Source organism: Mesocricetus auratus, unplaced genomic scaffold (assembly GCF_017639785.1).
Source record: "Mesocricetus auratus isolate SY011 unplaced genomic scaffold, BCM_Maur_2.0 Super-Scaffold_100014, whole genome shotgun sequence".
Lineage (NCBI taxonomy): Eukaryota > Metazoa > Chordata > Mammalia > Rodentia > Cricetidae > Mesocricetus > Mesocricetus auratus.
This window is the reverse complement of record NW_024429197.1, coordinates 38,170,248-38,191,196: the sequence shown is the minus strand read 5'-3', so window position 1 is coordinate 38,191,196 and position 20,949 is coordinate 38,170,248. Positions and strand designations below refer to the sequence as shown.

The 20,949-nt window shown below is 40.8% G+C and overlaps 1 protein-coding gene across 3 annotated transcripts in view; it reads left to right on the top strand.

The window, feature by feature from the left end:
* The window catches only part of Lepr (leptin receptor), an 82,201-nt gene that overhangs the window by 13,595 nt on the left and 47,657 nt on the right, over positions 1-20,949 (top strand). For all 3 annotated transcript variants that reach the window (XM_040757100.1, XM_040757101.1, XM_040757103.1), the window contains exons 2-4: positions 2,985-3,044; positions 8,053-8,382; positions 11,353-11,476. In XM_040757100.1, coding sequence (XP_040613034.1) covers positions 3,005-3,044; positions 8,053-8,382; positions 11,353-11,476 — 494 coding nt within the window. In that variant the 5' untranslated portion in view covers positions 2,985-3,004. The remainder of the gene's footprint in view (positions 1-2,984; positions 3,045-8,052; positions 8,383-11,352; positions 11,477-20,949) is intronic.

The following is a 20,949-nucleotide window of genomic DNA, read 5'->3' as shown; positions in this document are numbered from 1 at the left end:
ATTTGAAAAACAAACATATTAGAACAAATAGATCACAAACTGCTTCTACATGCTAGGGTCAACACAAGTTTTCAAATTGGGAAACAAACATACCATTGTGTGTTTACATAAACTGGCACTGTTTCTTACATGAAGCATGTCTCTTGATTATTTATAACAGTATCTGTAGTGAAGATATTATTTCTATTTTAAAATAAAACTCTCTTGTGCATTGCTAGGATGACCCCAGCTAAGACTCCTAGCAGTAGTGGAGAGGGTGTCTGAATGGGCCTTCTTCTTTAATCAGATTAGTGACTACCCTAATTGTCATCATAGAACCCACATCCAGTAACTGATGAAAGCAGATACAGGGACCCACAGCCAATCACTGGACTGAGCTCTTGGAGTTAAGTTGAAGAGAGGGAGGAGGGATTATATGAACAAGAGGGGTCACGAGCATGATGAGAAAAACCACAGAGACAGCTGACCCGAGCTAGTGGGAGCTCATGGACCATGGACTGACAGTTGAGTAATCTTCATGGGACCGAACTAGGCCCTCTGAATGTGGGTAACGGTTATGTTGCTTGAAGTGTTGTTGGTGGTGGTTGGGTGCTGGCGGGACATACAGGTACATGAACTGACTTGTTGGAGCTCATTCTCTACGGAGGGATGCCTTGCTCAGCCATGATACGGGGGAAAGGGCTTGGTCCTGCCTCAACTTTATTGACTCCCCAAAGAAGGCCTTACCCCCTCTGAGGAGTGGATGGGGGTAGAGTGGGGGGAGGTAGGGGGCAGAATAAGGGGAAGGAGAGGGAACTGGGGTTAGTATATAAAATAAAAAACAAAATTTTTAAATAAAAAAATTAAAAAATAGAAAAGAGTAGGTAATTGCTTTAGACTCAGTATAAAAGTAAGTAAATAAGTATATTAAAATTTGCAAAATTCCAGGAAAGCAATAAACATATCTAATGTGTTGAATCATGTACCTCAAGAGTATAGATTGTGTTTAGTACCTGATAATAAATAGTTTGGACTGGAAGAATCAATGAATGCTTGCCCAGATATCATTATATTTTGATTGATGTGATCTTCTGTTTGAGTAAATGCATATTAAAAAGATAAATAGAACTGCAGTTATAGGCATCTCTGGAAAGGGTTGCAGAGGTCATCCAGCAGTCAGATGCACAGATAAGCAAGAGGGAGGCAGAGTAGAAACCCCCATCCTAAGGCTGGTTAGAAGAGACCAGACTTGCACCCAAGACTTGTGACACCCAAATCAGGGTTTCTCATTTCAAAAAACACCACTCACTAGATTGAACTTCAATTTGAGGTCATAGGGAAGACTGAGATGGCACTGGGAAGGTGACTCAGTGGGTAAAGTCCATGTTGGCACTGGCACTATTCCTGGAGAAACGGCAAATGTTTACTCACCCCATAGAGGGAACTGACAACAGGCCAAAATAAGGACAGCATCAAAGCCCAGTTTAGTCACCTGATGGGTTTTATTGGGGTTACTTACAGGAGTATAGGTAAGGGGTTACTTACTAGAGCAGAGATGGCTCAAAGACAGCTGCATCACCAAAGCCCACCTGAGCCAGGGTATCAGCTTGTGAAAACTGAACCTGGAGCACACTGCACAGCTGCAGGCAGCTGAGCGCGTTGGAAAGTGTCTCTTTCAGGCAGCTCATGTGGTCTTAGCCCCTTCCAGGCAGGTTGGCTGGTCTGCCTCTCCTGGGCAGTTAGGTTTATCTGAGATCGTCTCTCCACAGACCTTACTGCTTATAGATACTTGGAGAAAGAGGGAGTTAGTGAATCTGACAAGTTTCTGGGACTTACTTCCTGAGCTTAAAGAGATTTCCTGTAGGGTGAATTTTTTTAACCTACCTTAGGACATCCTGTTTCTTAACAAGTTCCCCTCCAAGATGAAATGTTTTATTTTAGAGAAGTTTGGTACACAATGGGGGAGCACATGCCTATAATCAAAATGCTGGGAGGTGGAGACAGGAGGATCCTAGAGACTTTCTGCTCGGCCAGTCTAGCTGAAATAGTGAGTTTCAACTTCAATGAGAAAGAACCTGTCTCAAAAAATAAAAGGATAGCATTATAGAGGAAGACAGCTGATGTTGACCTCTGATTTATACACACACACACACACACACACACACACACACACACACACACACACACATACACACACACACACACACACAGAGAGAGAGACAGAGACAGAGAGAGACAGAGAGAGACAGAGAGAGAGAGAGACAGAGAGAGAGAATATGTAGAGTTTCATCTCAATCCAAGCCCAACACATTAAAATTTATCATTGTAACTCTCGGAAGCAGAAGAAATAACCTTATTTGTGGTGCATTTCTGCATTTCAGATTGAGTAGAATTTATGTGAAACATTATCTGAAGTTATCCCTAGTATTGGGTGCTTTAAACTGTCAGACATTCCTTGGGTTTCTCTAATACCAATATTAGTTTATCTGCAAATTAACAACATTTTTAGAAAGGAATTTCAGAAAAATTTTTTCCTCTTTATTGAAATTGAATGTCAGATTATTACTCATGTCATAACTTTTGGTTTTGTAGTATTATAATAATAACTTTTGAAAACAAGGTAAAATAAGGATAATAATAAAAACATGACAATGATAATATTAACGGTCATTAGATTTTCTGTTATGTATTTAATCAAAACTGTGAACACTTGCCTAATAATTCAGTCTTATCCTGCAATACTTACTCTGGATTGGGTGGCATAAAAAAACACAGTGACTTTTTAATTCTAATTATTTAGTATTCTCTTTACTTTGTAAGAAAGCTCATGTATCACAGAAATCAATATAATTTAATGTGAAATGATTCTGTAATATTGACCCTATATATTAAAACATTGAAGTTTGAATACTTACTTGTAAATATTTTTCTTTTGTATTTTCCATAGATGGCCAGTACATACGAGTTTTTCTATGTGCATTGCTTTTTTATTTATTGTTTTCCAGGCACACATATCTGAAGTAAGATGATTTATCAGAAATTCTATGTGGTGTTGTTACACTGGGGTAAGTAGCACGCACCTTTGTGTATTTGGAAGGTTATTTCTGTAGATTAATTTCTAAGGAGGAACTTTTGTATTGTAATAGTAACTTTGGTGTTTTGTGGTCCTAACCTATGCCTAGAAATAGCTGTTCTTATTTAGTTCCACTAGCAATGCATGCTGCCATTCTTTCACCTCTCACCCCATCACACAAGACAAATGATTGCATTTCAGTTTTGTTTGTGTGTGCGCGTGCATGCCCATCTGTCTATCCATCTGTCTGTCTGTCTATGTGAGGTTGGCAGTTAGTTGACTGTATTTCCAGTAAGATTTTTAGTTTATACTTTCCAACTATCTCCTTGGGTTTTATTGGTCTTAGACAAATTTTAGAATTTTCAAAAATGCAATGGACTTTCAGCTTGTGTTAAAGCTCCATGAAGAAACAGAACTGATGGTGTGAAGATGTCTAGAGACAGCTGAATCATGCAATTACAAAGTCTGGGTGATCCTAAAATCTGCAGTAGGAAAACTACAGACCCGGGAGAACCAATGGTGTCGAAGTGCAAAGGTCTGAAACACACACACACACACACACACACACACACACACACACACACACACACCATCATCCATATTTATAAATGCAGGTGTATACCTTTGTAGTAATGGCAGTATGATGTTTTAAGGGGATATTATCAAGGAATGGTGTATATGTTTGGAATGGTCACTGAATACCACAACTTTTCAAGAGAGTTAAATACATCTCTCCTCTCACCCATTGTAAACTTGTCTTTCAGAGAATGCTTCTTTAGACGTTTTATGTATGTTTTTTAATGGTATTGTAGTTGGAGCAAACCATAACATTCTCCTGTTTGAAAATGGACATACATTGCCCATAACCATTTTGTTTTTGTTTTTGTTCACGTAGGGAAACCTAGTTTATTATTTAGTTTTTGGTGCTTAAGACTTTTTTTTTCAAATTCATTTGTAATTGTAAAGCATTTGTTTTTTGTATTATGTGTTTACCACATAGGAAATGTTTTGGAGTCTGTAAAATATGGGGAGTTAAAATCAACTGATAAGTGTGATTTCATTATCATTTTGGTGCTTTGAGTACTTAATATCTGCCCCCTAACATTTTCCGAGGATGTCTATATTGCCATTATCTATAGTTGGCACACTGTGTGTTAGGTCTTTGACCTTCCTCCTATCTATCTGCAAATACATGTATCATTTGACTAACTCATCTACAACTCCCTCTGCTATCTCATGGTTCACATCCTGCTCTCTACCTGTATAAGGTCAATTAATTTAGAATTCACATGGCCATGAGATCATGTGGCATTTGCCTTTCTGTGCCTGGTTTTACTTAACACATGCCCTCCATGTGTTGACAATGGTGGCTTCCTTCTTTTTATGGCTGAATATCTGCTGTAATACAGTGGATGTACGTTGATTGTCTCCCAATGAGTCATTGTGATGGGAGATTTGGTCTTTGGGTGATGGTATCAGGAAGAGCTGTGGACCCTTTAAATCATAGGTCCTAGTGGGTTGTGACTCCTGGAGTTCTCATAAAAACACTGTCCTATTCAACAAGCCTGGGTTTACCTAACTCTCTACTCATGACTGGAGATATGTTCACTTGTTTGACCCATAGTTTATTCCTGCCATTGATGTTCACACCATCAGGTTGCCTTCCTCGAGCATTTGTTATGTTGCTTAGACTTCCAGTCCAAAACTAAGGCCCCTTTGTTGTAAAGTTAGGCTGTGTCCAATATTTCATTATAGAAATGAAAAGCTGGACAGTGCAGTGTGTACATAAACAATCCTTTACCCATTCATTTGCTAATACTTAGGTTGATTCTATATCATGAACAGCGCTGTGATCAGCATGAGTGATTTTGTTTTGTTTGGTAGATGTCCCATAGTACCATTGCTGGACTACATTTTTTGGTTTCTGAGGCACCTCTGTACCATTTTCCATAATAGCTGTACGGATGTCCAGTCCCATCAACAGTGTGCAAGGATTCTTCTTTCTTCTGACCTTGGCTAATGCTTGTCAGTTTCGTCTTTTTGAGAATTGTTTTCTAACAGGAGTGGGGTGATGAATCACTGTGATTTTGATTTTGACTCATCTGCTGATGAGTGAAGATGAACGTTTTCTCACACACGCATTGCATTGTCACTTGTTTGTATACATTCTTCTGTTTCAGTGTACGGGTGTTTTGCCTGCATGTATGTCTGTGCATCACACGCATACCCGGTTCCTATGGAGGCCAGAAGAGGGTTCTTATTCTCTGAGACTAGTTACCGAACTTTGTAAACTACCACGCATGTGCCAGGAATTGAACCTGGGTCTTCCATGAAGAGTAGCAAGTGCTTTTAACTGCTGAACCACCTCTCTAGCTCCTTGTGTATCTTCTTTAGGCAGATGTTTGTTTAAGTCTTTGGAACATCTTCAAATAGTGTTTTTTTAAAAGAGTATTTTTAATTCTTTGAGAATTTTATACATGTATACAATGTATCTTCATTATATTCAACCCCCACCCCCATACTCCCAATAAACACATCTCTTTCCCAAAGTTCCTTGTCTTTTTAACCCACTGAGTTCAGTTAGTGCCACATGGGCTTGGGGTCCCTTGTTTACTTTGGATGTTAACACCATATTAGACACATAGTTTACTGACATCTGAACAGTCACTCTGTTTAGTATTTCCTTTGCAGTAATGAATCTAGAGTCTGACATCACATTGGTCTACTTTTTTGTGACAATTGCTTGTGACTTAAGAGTATGTCTCAGAATATCACATAGTTTAATCTTAGTGATTCCCAGCTTTACTTCAGTCTTGTCATAGTTGCAGGTCTGCTGTTTAGGCCACTGATCCATGATGCTACTTTTGTATGTGATGAAAAATGAGGGTATAGTTTTTTCTTTTGTTTTTTTTTCTTATGAATACCCATTTTTCCCAGTACCATTTACTAAAGATACCATTCCTTTTCCAGGGAATTTTTGACAAGTAGTTTTGTTGAAGCTTTGTTGGTTCTAGATACACACTTTTATTTCTGAGTTCTCAATCATGCTCTGTCGATTCAGGCATTGTTTTCTTGTCAGCATTGTGCTGTTTTACTTACGTGACTTGGTCCTATATTTGGAATCAGCTTTGCTCTTTCTTCTTCTTTTTTTTTTTTTTTGAGACAGCATTTCTGTTTATATGCCTGGCTGTCTTAGAACTTGCTCTATAGATCAAGCTGGCCTCAACCTCAGAGATTCGCCTGCTTCTGCCTCTGAGTGCTGGGATTAAAGGTGTGTGCCACCATGCCTGGCTAGAGGCAGCTTTGTTCTTGGCTATGATTTCTTTGACTTTTGGTGGTGTTTTTGTAGTTTCATATGAACTTTTGCAGTGTTCACCTTGTGTTGTTAAGTATGTTACTGGCATTTTGATATGGATTACATTGAATTTGTGCACTGATTTGGGTAGTAGAATTTTTTTTAATTTAAAAAATTCTTTAAATTGTATGGAAATAGAATATTTTCCAGTTGTCTTTAATTTCTTTCATCCATGTTCTATAGTTAGCATAGAAATCTTTCACTTCCTTGACACAGTTTTTAAAAAAATATAGTTATTATAAATGGAACGCTTCCCTCTTTTTATTTCTTTCTCCCTTCTTTTGGATGTCACAGTGTTGCCCAGGCTGGTCATGAAACTGACGGCACCAGTGATCTTCCTGTGTCAGCCTCCTAAGTAGCTAGAACTGTAAATGTTCCATAGGTGTATTTTTTTAAAAAATTCTTTTTCCTGTATTTTGATGTTTATTGACATCTAAAGTCTATAGTTCCCACCAGGATTCACTTTTGTCCATCCTGTAGCCCTGGAAAAACAAATGACGATGTTTCTCCAGTACTATAGAATCAGATAGAGCAGTGTCCCTGCTTGTCCCCCCACATCCTGCTTATTCACCCCTCTGCTCAACTTAAATCTTGGCAACCAACTTCCTTGGTGGAATCAAGCAGATCGTGTCACTGCGATGGATTCTTAGGGATACACATGTAAATTTCGTCTGTTTTTTCATGGCTTGATTTTATATTTCTCCTTTGAACTAAATATTATGCCTCTGATTGAATTATGCACTTTATTTATCCACTTAGACACTAAAGAATATTCTGTTTGCTTCTTTTTATTTATATTTTATTACATTTAATTATTAAAAAACTCGCATTCCTTGCATAATTCTCAAAACCCTCACACTACGTAGGTTAGTGAATATACACAGTGAGAAGGTCATCAGACTATTCAGATTCATTCATAACATAAAGAAAGGTAGAGAGTTAATTGTTTATTTTCAAATTTTTCTTGCTTAAAGATCAGCTTAGAATTTGAGGTTTTTGGGGTACAGTTCTGCGAATGCTCTTAGTTTTATGTTTAAAAGGTAATGATTTGTCTGCAGTGTGAATTTCCTGGAGGGAATCTCTGGTTTTGCATCATTTCCTGGGGAGTGTGTGGGGCCTTTCCTATGGGCATTATACATCTGGAGGCTTCTGGGAAGGTTCAAGAGACCTTGCAACTATCTTTAAGTCAGACAAACTTTCTCCGAGAGCCTTCAGTGAAAAGTGTTAACATACTGTGTGACTATTCCAATGACTATTAAGAGGGCTTTAGTGCTTATTGTTGTAATCGAACCTCCAGATATTTCTTATTTATTCTGAAAGTTAGAATAATTTTGTTGTATAAAGGAAGAGAATTCATGTAAATTATCTCATACTAAAATATAAACTTGTTAGATTAATGAGGAAAATTGACATGAAAAATTTCCAAAGGAGAAGTGCCAGAGAATGACATTAGATCAGTAACTATATCGAGTTCTCAGGTCTAATACACTGGAAGGTGAGAGCTCAGAGTTGCTCATTAGGTACTTACTCGGCACTCTCGAGGTTAAGCATGTCTGAGTACTGCACTATTTAGTCTCAAGCACTTTCTAGTTACAGCTTTGTCAAAATGATCACTGTTCCCTGTGTCTTTTTCCTGTCCTAACAGAATTTCTTTATGTGATAGCTGCACTTAACCTGGCATATCCAATTTCTCCCTGGAGATTTAAGTTGTTTTGTGCACCGCCAAATACAACGGATAGCTCCTTTCTTTCACCTGCTGGAATCTCAAAGAATGCTTCTGCTTTGAGTGGGGCCTATGAAGCAGCTTTCGAAGCTAACTTGAATGCAAGTAGTGTCTACGTTTCTGAGTTATCCAAAACCATTTTCCACTGTTGCTTTGGGAATGACCGAGGTAAAAACTGCTCTGTGCTAGCTGGCAACACTGAAGGGAAGACACTGGCTTCAATGGTAAAGGCCTTAACTTTTCACCAGCTAGGTGAGTACTTTTGTATTCACTGTTATGTTATGTCTGTATCCATCAAATGTTTTAATTCTCTAAATCTTGTATGAATTGTATATATTAGTGCATAATTAACATATACTATAAATTTTACATATTAAAATTATGATTCATTGTGTGAGTAATAAATATGCCCTGATCATTTTATAACTTATAAAACTGTCATTAAGGGGACTCTTTTACTGTTGAATATCCTCTTTAGAGTCTAAATTTTCTTGGGAACAGAAAAAAAAGCACACTTTAATTAGATAAAATATCAAATTACTAGCACCACTGTTGAAGCAGTGAAATTTCAAAATGTTTACAAATGATAATGAATTGTACAGGAAAAGAATCTTCCAGAAACAGTGTGCTATGCTGAGAGAGTATAATTGTTGTCTTAAGAATAACACACACTAAAAGCAGCAAGCTTTGTTAATTTTGTGTATAAAAATTAAAACAACAAAAGTATTTCTAAGTCTTCTGAAGGTGCAGGGAAGACTCAATCATATGAAGAGACCACAAATAGGGAAGAAGGGGCATACCTAAGTAAGGACTCTGGTGCGCTGTTAGTTGGTATTCCCCAGTTGGTATTAATGACCCTCCAGTTCACATAATTCTTCAGGCTGACCTCTGTTCTGCAGAATGCTTAATGGTAGTCCTGGTCTCCATGCAGCAATGAAGGAAATATCTTTATCTGTAACTGCAATAAACATCTCCAGTCTGTCATAGTGGCATATGAAAGGCCAAGACAGGAGGACTGTGAGTTCCAGACCAGCCTGGGCTACGAGTAAGACCCTGTCTCAGCAACCAAACCAAACAAAAGAAATCAGATGTTGCCAGATGTTCCCCCATCTACTTGGCTTAGCACTGCTGATTATGTGGAAGAGTGCCTGCTGCTCTTGCACAGGACCTGGGTTCAATGACTCAGAGGTTAAGAGTACCTGCTGCCTTTGCAAAGGACCTGTTTCAGTTCTTGGCACTCATGTAAAGAGACTCACAACCACTCGAACTCCAGTTCCAGGTGTTCTGATGCTCTCTTTTGGCCTCTGTGAACCTGCATGCCTTTGGTGAACTTAAACTCCTGCAGGCACACACACACACACAGAAATAAAACAAAATAAATCATTGCAAAAATAATAATGATAAAACTTATTTTATAAAACTAGATTTTAAAAACAAGTTAATAGGAATAATTCCAATTAAGTTCATAAATGCTAATGCCATTTTGAATGAAGCTTTTTTTAATTAGTAAGGGAATAACAATCTATTCATTGATTATTAAATATGCTAAGACTGAACAGAATCTTAATAACGAGCCTTGGATGATAAAAATATCAATACATTTTTATTTTTGAGGGGTAAACGAATACCATACTATGTATTTTAGTTTTATGTTATAAATGGGTAGTAACTAGTTAACTCTTAAGTGAATTAAAGTTTTTGTGACTAAAATAAGGAGGGTAAGTAGTGGCTACCAAAGATTTCAACTTTTTTATTCTTTCATATAGGTTTCACCTTTATACAAGATACCCAATGACTAGAAATACTTCTCACTTGGAGAAAGTTGTTAGTATTATCTTAAGTTGATTTTGTCTTGATATCTATATACATATATGCATATACACACACACATATATATATTTCATCTTTATTTACACATATATGTGTATGTCTGTGTGAACGATGGCACACATGCTTGGTGACCTAAAGGGGCCAGAAGATGGCCTGTGGTCCCAGGGAGCTGGCATTACAAGTGGTTACCTAAAGGGGCCAGAAGATGGCCTGTGGTCCCAGGGAGCTGGCATTACAAGTGGTTACCTAAAGGGGCCAGAAGATGGCCTGTGGTCCCAGGGAGCTGGCATTACAAGTGGTGACCTAAAGGGGCCAGAAGATGGCCTGTGGTCCCAGGGAGCTGGCATTACAAGTGGTTACCTAAAGGGGCCAGAAGATGGCCTGTGGTCCCAGGGAGCTGGCATTACAAGTGGTGACCTAAAGGGGCCAGAAGATGGCCTGTGGTCCCAGGGAGCTGGCATTACAAGTGGTGACCTAAAGGGGCCAGAAGATGGCCTGTGGTCCCAGGGAGCTGGCATTACAAGTGGTGACCTAAAGGGGCCAGAAGATGGCCTGTGGTCCCAGGGAGCTGGCATTACAAGTGGTTACCTAAAGGGGCCAGAAGATGGCCTGTGGTCCCAGGGAGCTGGCATTACAAGTGGTGACCTAAAGGGGCCAGAAGATGGCCTGTGGTCCCAGGGAGCTGGCATTACAAGTGGTTACCTAAAGGGGCCAGAAGATGGCCTGTGGTCCCAGGGAGCTGGCATTACAAGTGGTTACCTAAAGGGGCCAGAAGATGGCCTGTGGTCCCAGGGAGCTGGCATTACAAGTGGTTACCTAAAGGGGCCAGAAGATGGCCTGTGGTCCCAGGGAGCTGGCATTACAAGTGGTTACCTAAAGGGGCCAGAAGATGGCCTGTGGTCCCAGGGAGCTGGCATTACAAGTGGTTACCTAAAGGGGCCAGAAGATGGCCTGTGGTCCCAGGGAGCTGGCATTACAAGTGGTGACCTAAAGGGGCCAGAAGATGGCCTGTGGTCCCAGGGAGCTGGCATTACAAGTGGTTACAGGTAGTTGTCTTGATTTCTTCTGAAAGGTAAACAGTAATATAAATAAAAACGAGTCTTGTCTTGTTTAGGGAGCTTGAGATTAAAAACAAGTTGAGAAATAATCATTGAATTTAAGTTTCTGATTTAAACAGGTCTGGCAGAGTGGCGGGAGAGGGAGCGCTGAGTTACTAAACTGAGGGTCAAAGGCAATGGTTCATGCAAACACACTCCTAACAGGGCCTGTTTTTCCCCTCTCAGAATGGGCCGAGGAAGCAGTAGCAGAATAACTGCTAAATTCATTTTAGCGCTTCTCTTTGGGTTGTTCAGAGCATTTTTGCAGGTGCAATGCAGTTTATTTTTAATGCAGGTGTAAACTGGGACATAGAGTGCTGGATGAAAGGGGACTTGACATCATTCGTCTGTCATATGGAGCCATCCCTGAAGAGCCCCTTCAAGAGTTACGACTCTAAGGTCCACCTTTTTTATGATCTGTGAGTACCAGTGAAATCGATTTGGCTAGTCATATGACCTGATTTGTTTATAGTACACAAGTAGATTTTGAACCCCTCCCCTCCCTGCTCTTTTGTAGCTGTGTATGTTATAGAGATTGGTTTGAATGCTTTATATCCATCTTCTCCATCAGGTGTCCCCTTTCTCTTCCTGTTTATTTAGGCACAGAGACACTGCAGCTATGGATGGACATACGGTCTAAAACTGTATGGACACGGTCATATTATTGCTCTGTGAGAACTGGCTAACGTGTTTGGTATTACAGGAGTTATCCTAATGCTTTTTCTGACATATCCCTATCCACTTGCTAACTGAGAGAGGTTTCTCACTGTGTACAAACTTCATTGAGATCTTTGTCAACCTGAGTGGCTTTAGGAAGAAACAACAGACAGAAGTTAAATGGATGGGCAGCAGTTAGAAGGCAGGTGGTGAAGACACCTGCTCGCAAAGGACAGCAGAAGTTGCGGAGTTAAGAACCCAAAGTTTAATAGCAAGCACTGGTGAGAAAAGGAAGAATGAGTGTTTGTGAGGCTTCTAGCCCATGCCGTATTTACTTACTGGTTTTACCAAAAATGTGTACTTTTGTCAAGTGGAATTTAGATTGTGTTTACCCAAATGACCTGGTGAAGCTATTAGGTACATTCAGCCCCCGTGTGTGATTGGTGTGACCATTTCTTTGCATGTGCCGTTCTATTAGTATGAAATGACAGTTGTTTTTAAATGACTGAATAAAAAGTCCTAGGCTTGAAAAATTTATAGTTATAACTTAGGTAGAGTTTAGTTGATTTCCCTGAGTCACTCTGATTAAAAAGGACCACTGATTTGACAATTAATTCTAAATCCAAGTAGGAGCACCTAGTCTACTGACTTACAAGTTTTTTGTTAGTTCTTTACACTAACTGTGTTATACACTGAAAACCCTTGGAAATTCATCTGTGAGCCATAGGCAATGGGCCTTCATTTCTGTCATTAAGTACAATCCATCATATACATATACTTAAGGAGATATATCACAGCCAGGTAGTGGAGGTGCACACCTTTAATTTCAGCACTTAGGAGGCACTGGCAGGTAGATCTCTGTGAGTCTGAGGCCAGCCTGCTCTACAGAGTGAGTTCCAGGACAGCCAGGGCTGTTACACAGAGAAACCCTGTCTTGAAAAAACAAACAAACAAACAAACAAACAAAAAAGATATATCACATTATCATCTCAATTGATGCAGAAAAGACCTTTGACAAAGTTCAACATCCCTTTATAGATGAAAGCCTTGAAGAAATCAGAAATAGAAAGAAGTACTTCAACATAAAGTCCATATATTGACAGACCTATAGTCATGTGTGTGTGTGTGTATGTTTATATTATTTATGTGTGTGTTTGTAAGTCATGAGTCTAGAAAGGGAATCACAAGAGGGGAGAAAATATAATAATGAAATACACATATTTGGGAAGCAAAAGTGGAGAACTAACCCAGGTAGAGAGAGAAGCAGCTGTAGTGGTGAGGGGGCATGTAGGAACAATGGAGAAGAAAATGGCTGAGAACCAAGTGTGAGGGCACATTATGTCAAATGTTTTAATTGTGGCAGACAAGGTTATCTGAAAGGTGATTGTAAACAGGGCATTTCTAGAAATCTTTTTATAAACATAATCCAAACAGAATGCCCCTCCCTTCTTGATTATGCAAAAATGTAGCAAAGGCAGGCATTGGACAAATGAATGTAGGTTGAAAAGAGATTATCAAGGTAATCCTTTGCCTTCAAGACATACCTTGAGGGACCACTTGAAAGTCTCTATACCAAAACTGATTCATTCATTCTCCAGCCACATTGAGGATGGGAAGTCTTAGGATTCTCCAGGCATGCTGAGGAGAGGCAGCAGGATCAGCCCATTCAGCCTGAGGTAGTGGTAAGAGCTAGTGGCCCACTACTGTGCTTTTCTGATCTTTGGCTTAAAGTTTGAACCCAATATCAGTTTCTGGGTCATTTATTTATCCTGCTACGTACATATGTATGAAGAACCTGCATTGAAACCTAGTACTTAGTATTATTATCTAAACAACTAATTAAAAAGAAAACCTCAAAAAGGTACAAAAAATGAAAAAAATAAACAACTGTGAGGAAGGTCAAATAGAGTTCCTATCTTCATTTCTGTGACAGACCATCAATTCACTGAGACCTTGAACCCTGTACACATTGTAAAGGGAGAAAGCTGCTGAGTTGCAGTTGTCCCTCAACAGAAGTGTACCTGGTGACACTCATTTGCCTTCTGTGCTCTGTTTACCATGTCTATAAATAATGGCACGAGACTTACTATGGCACAGGTGGTGCTGGCTCCTGCATGGCTAAGTTGACCATATTCCTTTATCTTTAGTCGGTATATAAGATAGCTGAAATTTTAGAAATACTATGTCTTTTTCTCCATCTCCGCCCTTGTTAATAACTAATAATTGCCAAGAAAGAATACTCAAAGGACACATTTGACAGAGTCCTTGCGCTTAAGATAAATTGGCTCACTAGACACATGGAAAAACCATAGTTGGAGTCTAGTTAATTTTCCATTCAGGGCAGGTTAGAGGAGGAAACCAGCCAACCAAATTATATCTAGCAGATTTCAAAAACATTGAGTGTGCTGGTTCAATTTTTGTCAACTTGACTAAAAAATCTAGACATACTTGGCAAGAGGCACTTTCAACTGAGGAACTGCCTCTGTCAGGTTGGCCTATATACATGTCTGTGGAGTATTTTCTTGATTGCTGATTGATGTAGGAGGGCCCAGCCCTCCATAGACAGTGTCTTCCTAGGCAGGTGGGTCAAGATTGTACAAAAATCAAGGCAATGAGCAGCAAAAACCTTCAAGGTCCTGCTTTGGGTTCCCAAGGTGGTTTTCTCCCATGATGGACAATAACCTATAAGCCAAATAAAGCCTTTCTCCCTCAAGCTGTTTTTGTCAGTGTTTTTATCATAGCAACAGAAAAGCAAACTAGAATCATGGAGAGAGTGGTCATGGCTGCGGTGGAAAGTAATTCCAAAGGACAGATGGACAAATCCATGGCTTGTATCTAGTTGTTAGGGCATTGAACCTCAACCTTGCTTGCTCAGTCTCCATTGGCATTTGTTGTCTATGGGCATAAATCTTCCAGGATTTCCAGACCTTCTGTTTGTGTCATATTCCATGTATACTATATCCAGGGTCATTCTTCTGGTGGGGAAGGGGATTGTAAAATAGTCTACTCAGAATCAAAACCTTGTGAGTTATCTTCTTCCATGTCTAGAAAATTAATTTTTGTGTTGGGTCATGAAATGGAGGTTGCATTTATGGATAGGAAGCTCTTTGCTTCCTTCTTCAGTAGGGGATGTCTACTTCTGAGATGCTTATGCCCAGAAGGTAATTCCTTCTGAAATGCTGTGGGGTTGGAAGCCAGAGAGAATATGTTTTGTATGATATGCAGATACTGATTCCAGGCTGTTGGTTTTGGTTGAGTGTTATTCCAGGATCTTTGGCTTCTTAAGTCAACTCCATTCTGAAGACCACTCTTAACATCTCTGAATGCTTTGGTAAAGCTGTCATACACAATGTTTTATGAGGTATGACTTCATGGCAAAGCTTACTTATTTAGAAATGTTGGGACTTGCTTTAAATTAGCAATTAAATCTATCATTTTATTTTAAGGAAATCACCATTTTGTTCCATCAAAATTCACAAGAGAAACTGTTATGTGTGAAAAAGGTATGTTTTTCCAGGAGGTAAAATTTGATGTTTAAAAAGGATTTAAAAACCTATAAATGTGTCCTCAAAGGGACATCATTGTTTGAGCTCAGATATTAATGTTTGTCTGAGAATCTGAAGGAGAGATACTCTAAAAAGTGTGATATGCTGGGACTGTTTTAGATATTTATTTTTTACCAGGGAGGAAGTTCTTCCTTTCCTTTGTAAGGTCCCTACTGTGAGCCCCACATTTTGAGTTTTGTGTAGGGAAGAGTGTTCACAGCAGGCTTCCCCTTTGTTGTGTGACAAGCCTTTTCCTGGGGAGGCAACACACAATTATTCACTCCAGCTAGGGAGCCCATGACAGACCAAAGTAAGGATGCCACCAAAGTCCACCTTGGTGAACCAATGGATTTTACTGGGGTTACTTAGAGGAATACTGGTGAGAAGTTACTTACAGGAAAAGAAATGATTCAAAAACAGCTGCACTATCAAAGCTTACCCCATCGTTGGTGACGCTTACCAAAGCCAGGAACCTGGAAAACATTGTACACCTGCCAGCAGCTCGGTAGGTTGAGTTTCCAAGTGACTCAGTTGATCTTAACCCCTTCCAGTCAGTGTGGCTTAGTTGATCTAAACCCCTTCCAGTCAGTTTGGCTGATTTCTGGTTCTTATTGTTTACTCAGGAGGAAGGAAGGAAGGGACCTATTGATTCTGATCAGTTTCAGGGACTTTGTGAAGCTATTTGAGTTATTTGCCTTCTGGTTTAAGGAACTTTTCCCTGCAGGATGTTTCAGTCTGGTAGGAAACCCCTTCACAATATCCTTCATTGCAGAGTGATAGGGTGTTGTAAAAACATTAAAATAGCATGGCCAAGTTTGAAAGTGTGACCATGTAATAAAAAGAGAGACAGGACACATGTTCTAAGGATTGTCCAGCACAAATTAAAAGTATTCAGGGAAGAGTGAAGAGCATTTGCAAGTACCCGAGGCACAGACAGCAGAGCTGGAAGACTGAAGGCTGAGTGTGGTTGAACTAGCAAGTCAGTGAACGAGGGAGCAGTGTCCAGGTCATGTTAGGAACTGCCGACTGCCAGGTCATGCTGGGGAGTTACTTTGATCTTCCTGGCTACTAAAGGCTGATTCACTCCTTTCACTCACCAGTTTTCTATCAACATTCGGTGATTTCAAAATCCACATACACAAGGCTTGGATGGTTTCACTGTCCTTATTGACCCCATCTAATTTACCTGTTGTCACGAGCATTCTCCAGACTTCGTCATCACCTGTAAACTCAATATGAAGAATTCCACACCTTGACTAGCTCTAGGTGTGGACTAGTTAGTCCTGCCCCTTTGTGATTTCAGGAATGATTCCCCATGAGTCTTGACTTCTCTCTTTCGGGATACTTTGTCTCATTCTTTGTGACCTTTCTTCTTTGACTTCTTCTTAATGAATGACACCTGTGTTCTTTCCTGAGTTTTCCCCAGCAGGTTGATTCACTGGACATATCCCACTCTCTGTGCTTGTGTCCAATGTTGACGTAAGTCTGTCTTGTTTATCTCCTGCTCTACCGGGAAGTGCCAGAGTGCCCACAGGGCAGGTGGGGAGGCTCTGGATGTTGCTTAACCAGGGAGAAGGAGACAAGACTTTTCAAGAGAAGTTACCCAGGGTCACTAGGCTTTCCCTACCTGACTGGCCAACCAGTTTCCAACTCATTCTAAAAGCAGATAAGCCCTTCTAGCTTCTGTCTTTTCTCAGAAGCCATTTCTTTAACGTATTTCTGGAGAGACTAAATACTACATATTTCCCGTGTCCTAGTAGCTGGATAGATTTTTGTCATCTGGTAGGTCAATGAGGATGGATCATTCCCTCATGGACTTTGAACCCTACCTCCTGTTCCTCTGGTAACATTAGAAAAGAAAGCCCCTCCTTAGAATTTAAATTGTTTTATGAAAAAGTGGAGGTAACCAGGCTTTATGGAGGCCCACTAAGGCAAAGCTTCTTCCTGGTCCAAAGAACAAAATCAAAGTTCTACCTCTTGCCTTGAGGAGACCTGACCTTCTAAATGACCTTCTTTGAAGAGTTAATCTAGCTGCCCGGTCAATCACTGGGCCAGTAGTCCATTCTTCCATCTTGTCAGAAATCTGATTCACTTGGAGACTTGCTGAGGTGAGGGGTGGACTAATTAGCCTCCTAGTGAGATAGTATGTCCTACCCATAGTCCCCTTCCCCACTCGGTGGTTTATGGAGTCACCTCCTGTTCACTTTTCTGAGTTACTCAGAAAACTTTAGCTTTTCATTTTCTTTCTATTTTGGATACTGGCCAAAGCCTAAGCATGCTTTCCCTGGCATTCTGTGTTTTCCCATTCTTTCTCTGAAGCTCGCCTCCATCTTCCACGTGTAGCTGCCTGCCAACCTCCCAATGCTTGCCTTCCTCTCCCCCTTCTCATCACGCCCTTCCAGGCAGCTGCTGAGATAGATGTGCAGCCTTCCTGCCTTGCTGCTTTTCTCTCAGTTTCCACCAAAGTTATCCCTCTGGGCTGGAGAGATGGCTCAGTGGTTAAGAGCACTGATTGCTCTTCCAGAGGTTCTCAGTTCAAAGGTTCTCAATTCAATTCCCAGCAACCAGATGATGGCTCACAGCCATCTGTAATGAGATCTGGTGCCCTCTTCTGGCCTGCAGGCGTACGTGCAGGAAGAATACTGAAAACATAATAAGTAAATAAATCTTAAAAACAAAACAACAACAACAAGAACAACAACAAAAACTGCCCTTGAGCTTTCTTCAGAGTCTCCATTAAGATTCTTTTATTAACAGATTAGAGGAAAACCTCAGTTTCTCTGGTAACACTGGTTCCTTTTTTTTATGACTTTTTTTCTTTGTTTATCTTCCCTCTTAAAAGGAAATCATGAGAAACTTCGTGTACTATGGGACGTTTCTGAGGGTCCCTTTGGTTGTGGCTGTTGTTCTCACTGACAATTCGGATGCAGATGGCTAGCAAGCAAACTATCTCTTCAGAAGAGGAAGCATATAGAAAGTAAAGTGTGTGCTGGTGGGAAGCTAGCTCATCTCACAAATGAGAGGGGCTTGGGGTAGCTCAAAATTGTTTTACTAATTTGTGTGTGTACACATGTGTGTATATGTGTGAGTGTGGGAGCATGATAGCACGGCATGGACGGAGAACTTGCAGGAGTCAGTTTTCTTTTTCTACCACATGGGTACCTGGAATCAAGCCCAGGCCATTAGGCTTGGTGACAAGTGCCTTTACTCCCTAGGCCGACTATCAGGGTTGGGGTGAGGGTTTTTTGTTTTGTTTGCTTTCCAACTTGAAGATGTTGAGGAGCAGGGAATATTTAGTTAGGATTCTTTTTTGTTTGTTCGTTTTCTCTGTGGCTTTGGTGGCTGTCCTGGAACTAGCTCTTGTAGACCAGGCTAGTCTCAAACTCACAGAGATCCACCTGCCTCTGCCTCCTGGGTGCTGGGATTAAAGGTGTGCACCACCACTGCCCGGCCTTAGTTAGGATTCTTTGATTAGCCCCACCTTTCAAATGCTAGAGCCAGCTGTCTACCAGACTTGGGCATATACACACCTTTGTTTTGAGTTGTGGGCATTGCTGTCAGTACTGTCATTACTGGGGTGTTCCCAGCCAAGAAAGCAATGCCAGTGGGTTGGTAAAGGGCACAGAGATGAACCACTCAGGAGATGATTTCAGGGAACATTATCTGCTTTATGCATTTGAGCAACCACTTATATAGTGGAAAGAATCAAGGCAGGCTGTTATGATATGGCTCAAGAGGGACCTTGGAGGGTTGTAGCCAAGGAGCCCCACAGTGCCCGAGAGACAGACACTCCATGCAGACAGTGCTCATGTGGAGAGTTTTAGGGGGGTGGTGGGAGGGAGAGAGAGGAGAGAGAAAGGGAGCGCAGACCAGCCTTGTGGGAAAAGAAGAGACAGAGAAGCAGATGTACAGAGAGAGGCAGAGAGTTAGAGAGAGAGAGCGACAGAGAGGCAAAGAAGTAGAGAGAGAGAAAGAGACAGAGATACAGAGATGGGCAGGAGAAACGAAGAGGAAGAGCAGGCAGGGTTCTGCCTTTTTAAGGGACATAGCTGTAGTGACGAAGATCAGGGCCCTGAGCAGATCAGAGTACTGCCTGAGTATTGGCAAGCATGTGTGTATAGGGGTGTAGGGGTGACACACTCTGCCAGGTCTCCAAGGGGCGGGCCAGGTGTGCCTGAATGCTAACACAGGCTCTGAACTGCCTAGTTGTCTAGGGTTGGAGAAATTTCCAGAACGCAGCACAGGGCTGGGGAACTTAGGCAGCACCTGGCAATATCTCTGAATTGAGGCGACAAAGAGAAAGAAGAATTCAGAGGGTCTGAGGGGGCTCAGATCCATGGGTTAAGTGCTTGAACACAGGACATGGTCAGAAATTTTCACTGTGGAAACCTGAGTTCATTATCAGCCTCCTCATGAGGCCGTATAAGAAAGGCTTACAGAAGAGAAAGTTGGTTATCAGGGGCTGTAATATAGGTAATTAATGGAATTTATATGCATATTTTCTCTCTGTGTAGTTGTGCAGTCCTGGCTGTACTGGAATTCTCTCTGCAGATCAGGCTGGCCTCAAACTCACAGAGTGAATGGGTGAATGGCCTGCCTCTGCTTCCTGAATGCTGGAATTAAAACCACCACCCAGCTTGTGGTACCATTTTTCTTTTTCAAGACAGGGTTTCTCTGTATAGCTTTGGAGGCTGTCCTGGAACTTGCTCTATACACCAGGCTGGCCTCGAACTCACAGACAAACGCCTGCCTCTGCCTCCCGAGTGCTGGGATTAAAGACTTGTGCTGCCACTGCCCAGTTTGTAGTACCATTTCTACAGCTCATGGTATGAAACTTCAAATAGGCAATTTGCAAAGCTAGTGTGGGTAAAGTTCCTCTTCAAGAGCTGTGGACTTAGGTTGGCTGTCAACTTTCCTAAGTTAGGACCTCAGGTGACATACTTAAGTAGTATTTTTTTTTTGTTTTTGTTTTTCAAGACAGGGTTTCTCTGTATTGGTTTGGAGACTGTCCTGAAACTTGCTGACCTCGAACTCAGAGATCTGCCTGCCTCTGCCTCCCGAGTGCTGGGATTAAAGGCATGCACCACAACACCTGGCTTTTAAGTAGTGTTTTTCTACTAGTTTAGTGTATTCCTGGCTTAGAGAATGCTAATAAATTTATAGAGAAATTTCCTGGGAATAAAAATATTGTACCGAATATAACTTGTATGAACTGTGTGTGGCTGTTAACAGCAAATTTTGAGTTCTAAATACCTGTCTCTAACTAGAAAGTTCTGTGCAAGGTAAAAAACAAAAGCCAGATTTAAAATTAACTTGACAAATGTTCTTTTGACAAGTTGTGTGTGTGTGTGTGTGTCAGAGGACAACAGTCCTTACTTCCCACCTTGTTTTGAGGCATGGTATCCTATTTGTTGCTGACAAATCAGGCTAGCTAGCCCAAGAGCTCCTGGGGACTCGCCTGCTTCTGCTTCCATTTTGCAGCCAGAGTACTGGGATCATAGATGCTTGCTTTTGTGTGACTTCTTGACATTCAAAATGCAGTCCTCACGATTGTGCAGCAAACGCTGTACCCACTGAGACACTCCTCACTCCTGCTCTCTGCCTCCTCTTCACTCTACACTTAATTCTTATGTATATGAACAAACTTTACCTAATGACAAATAAGAATTGAGTAGAAAGCAACAAGTTAC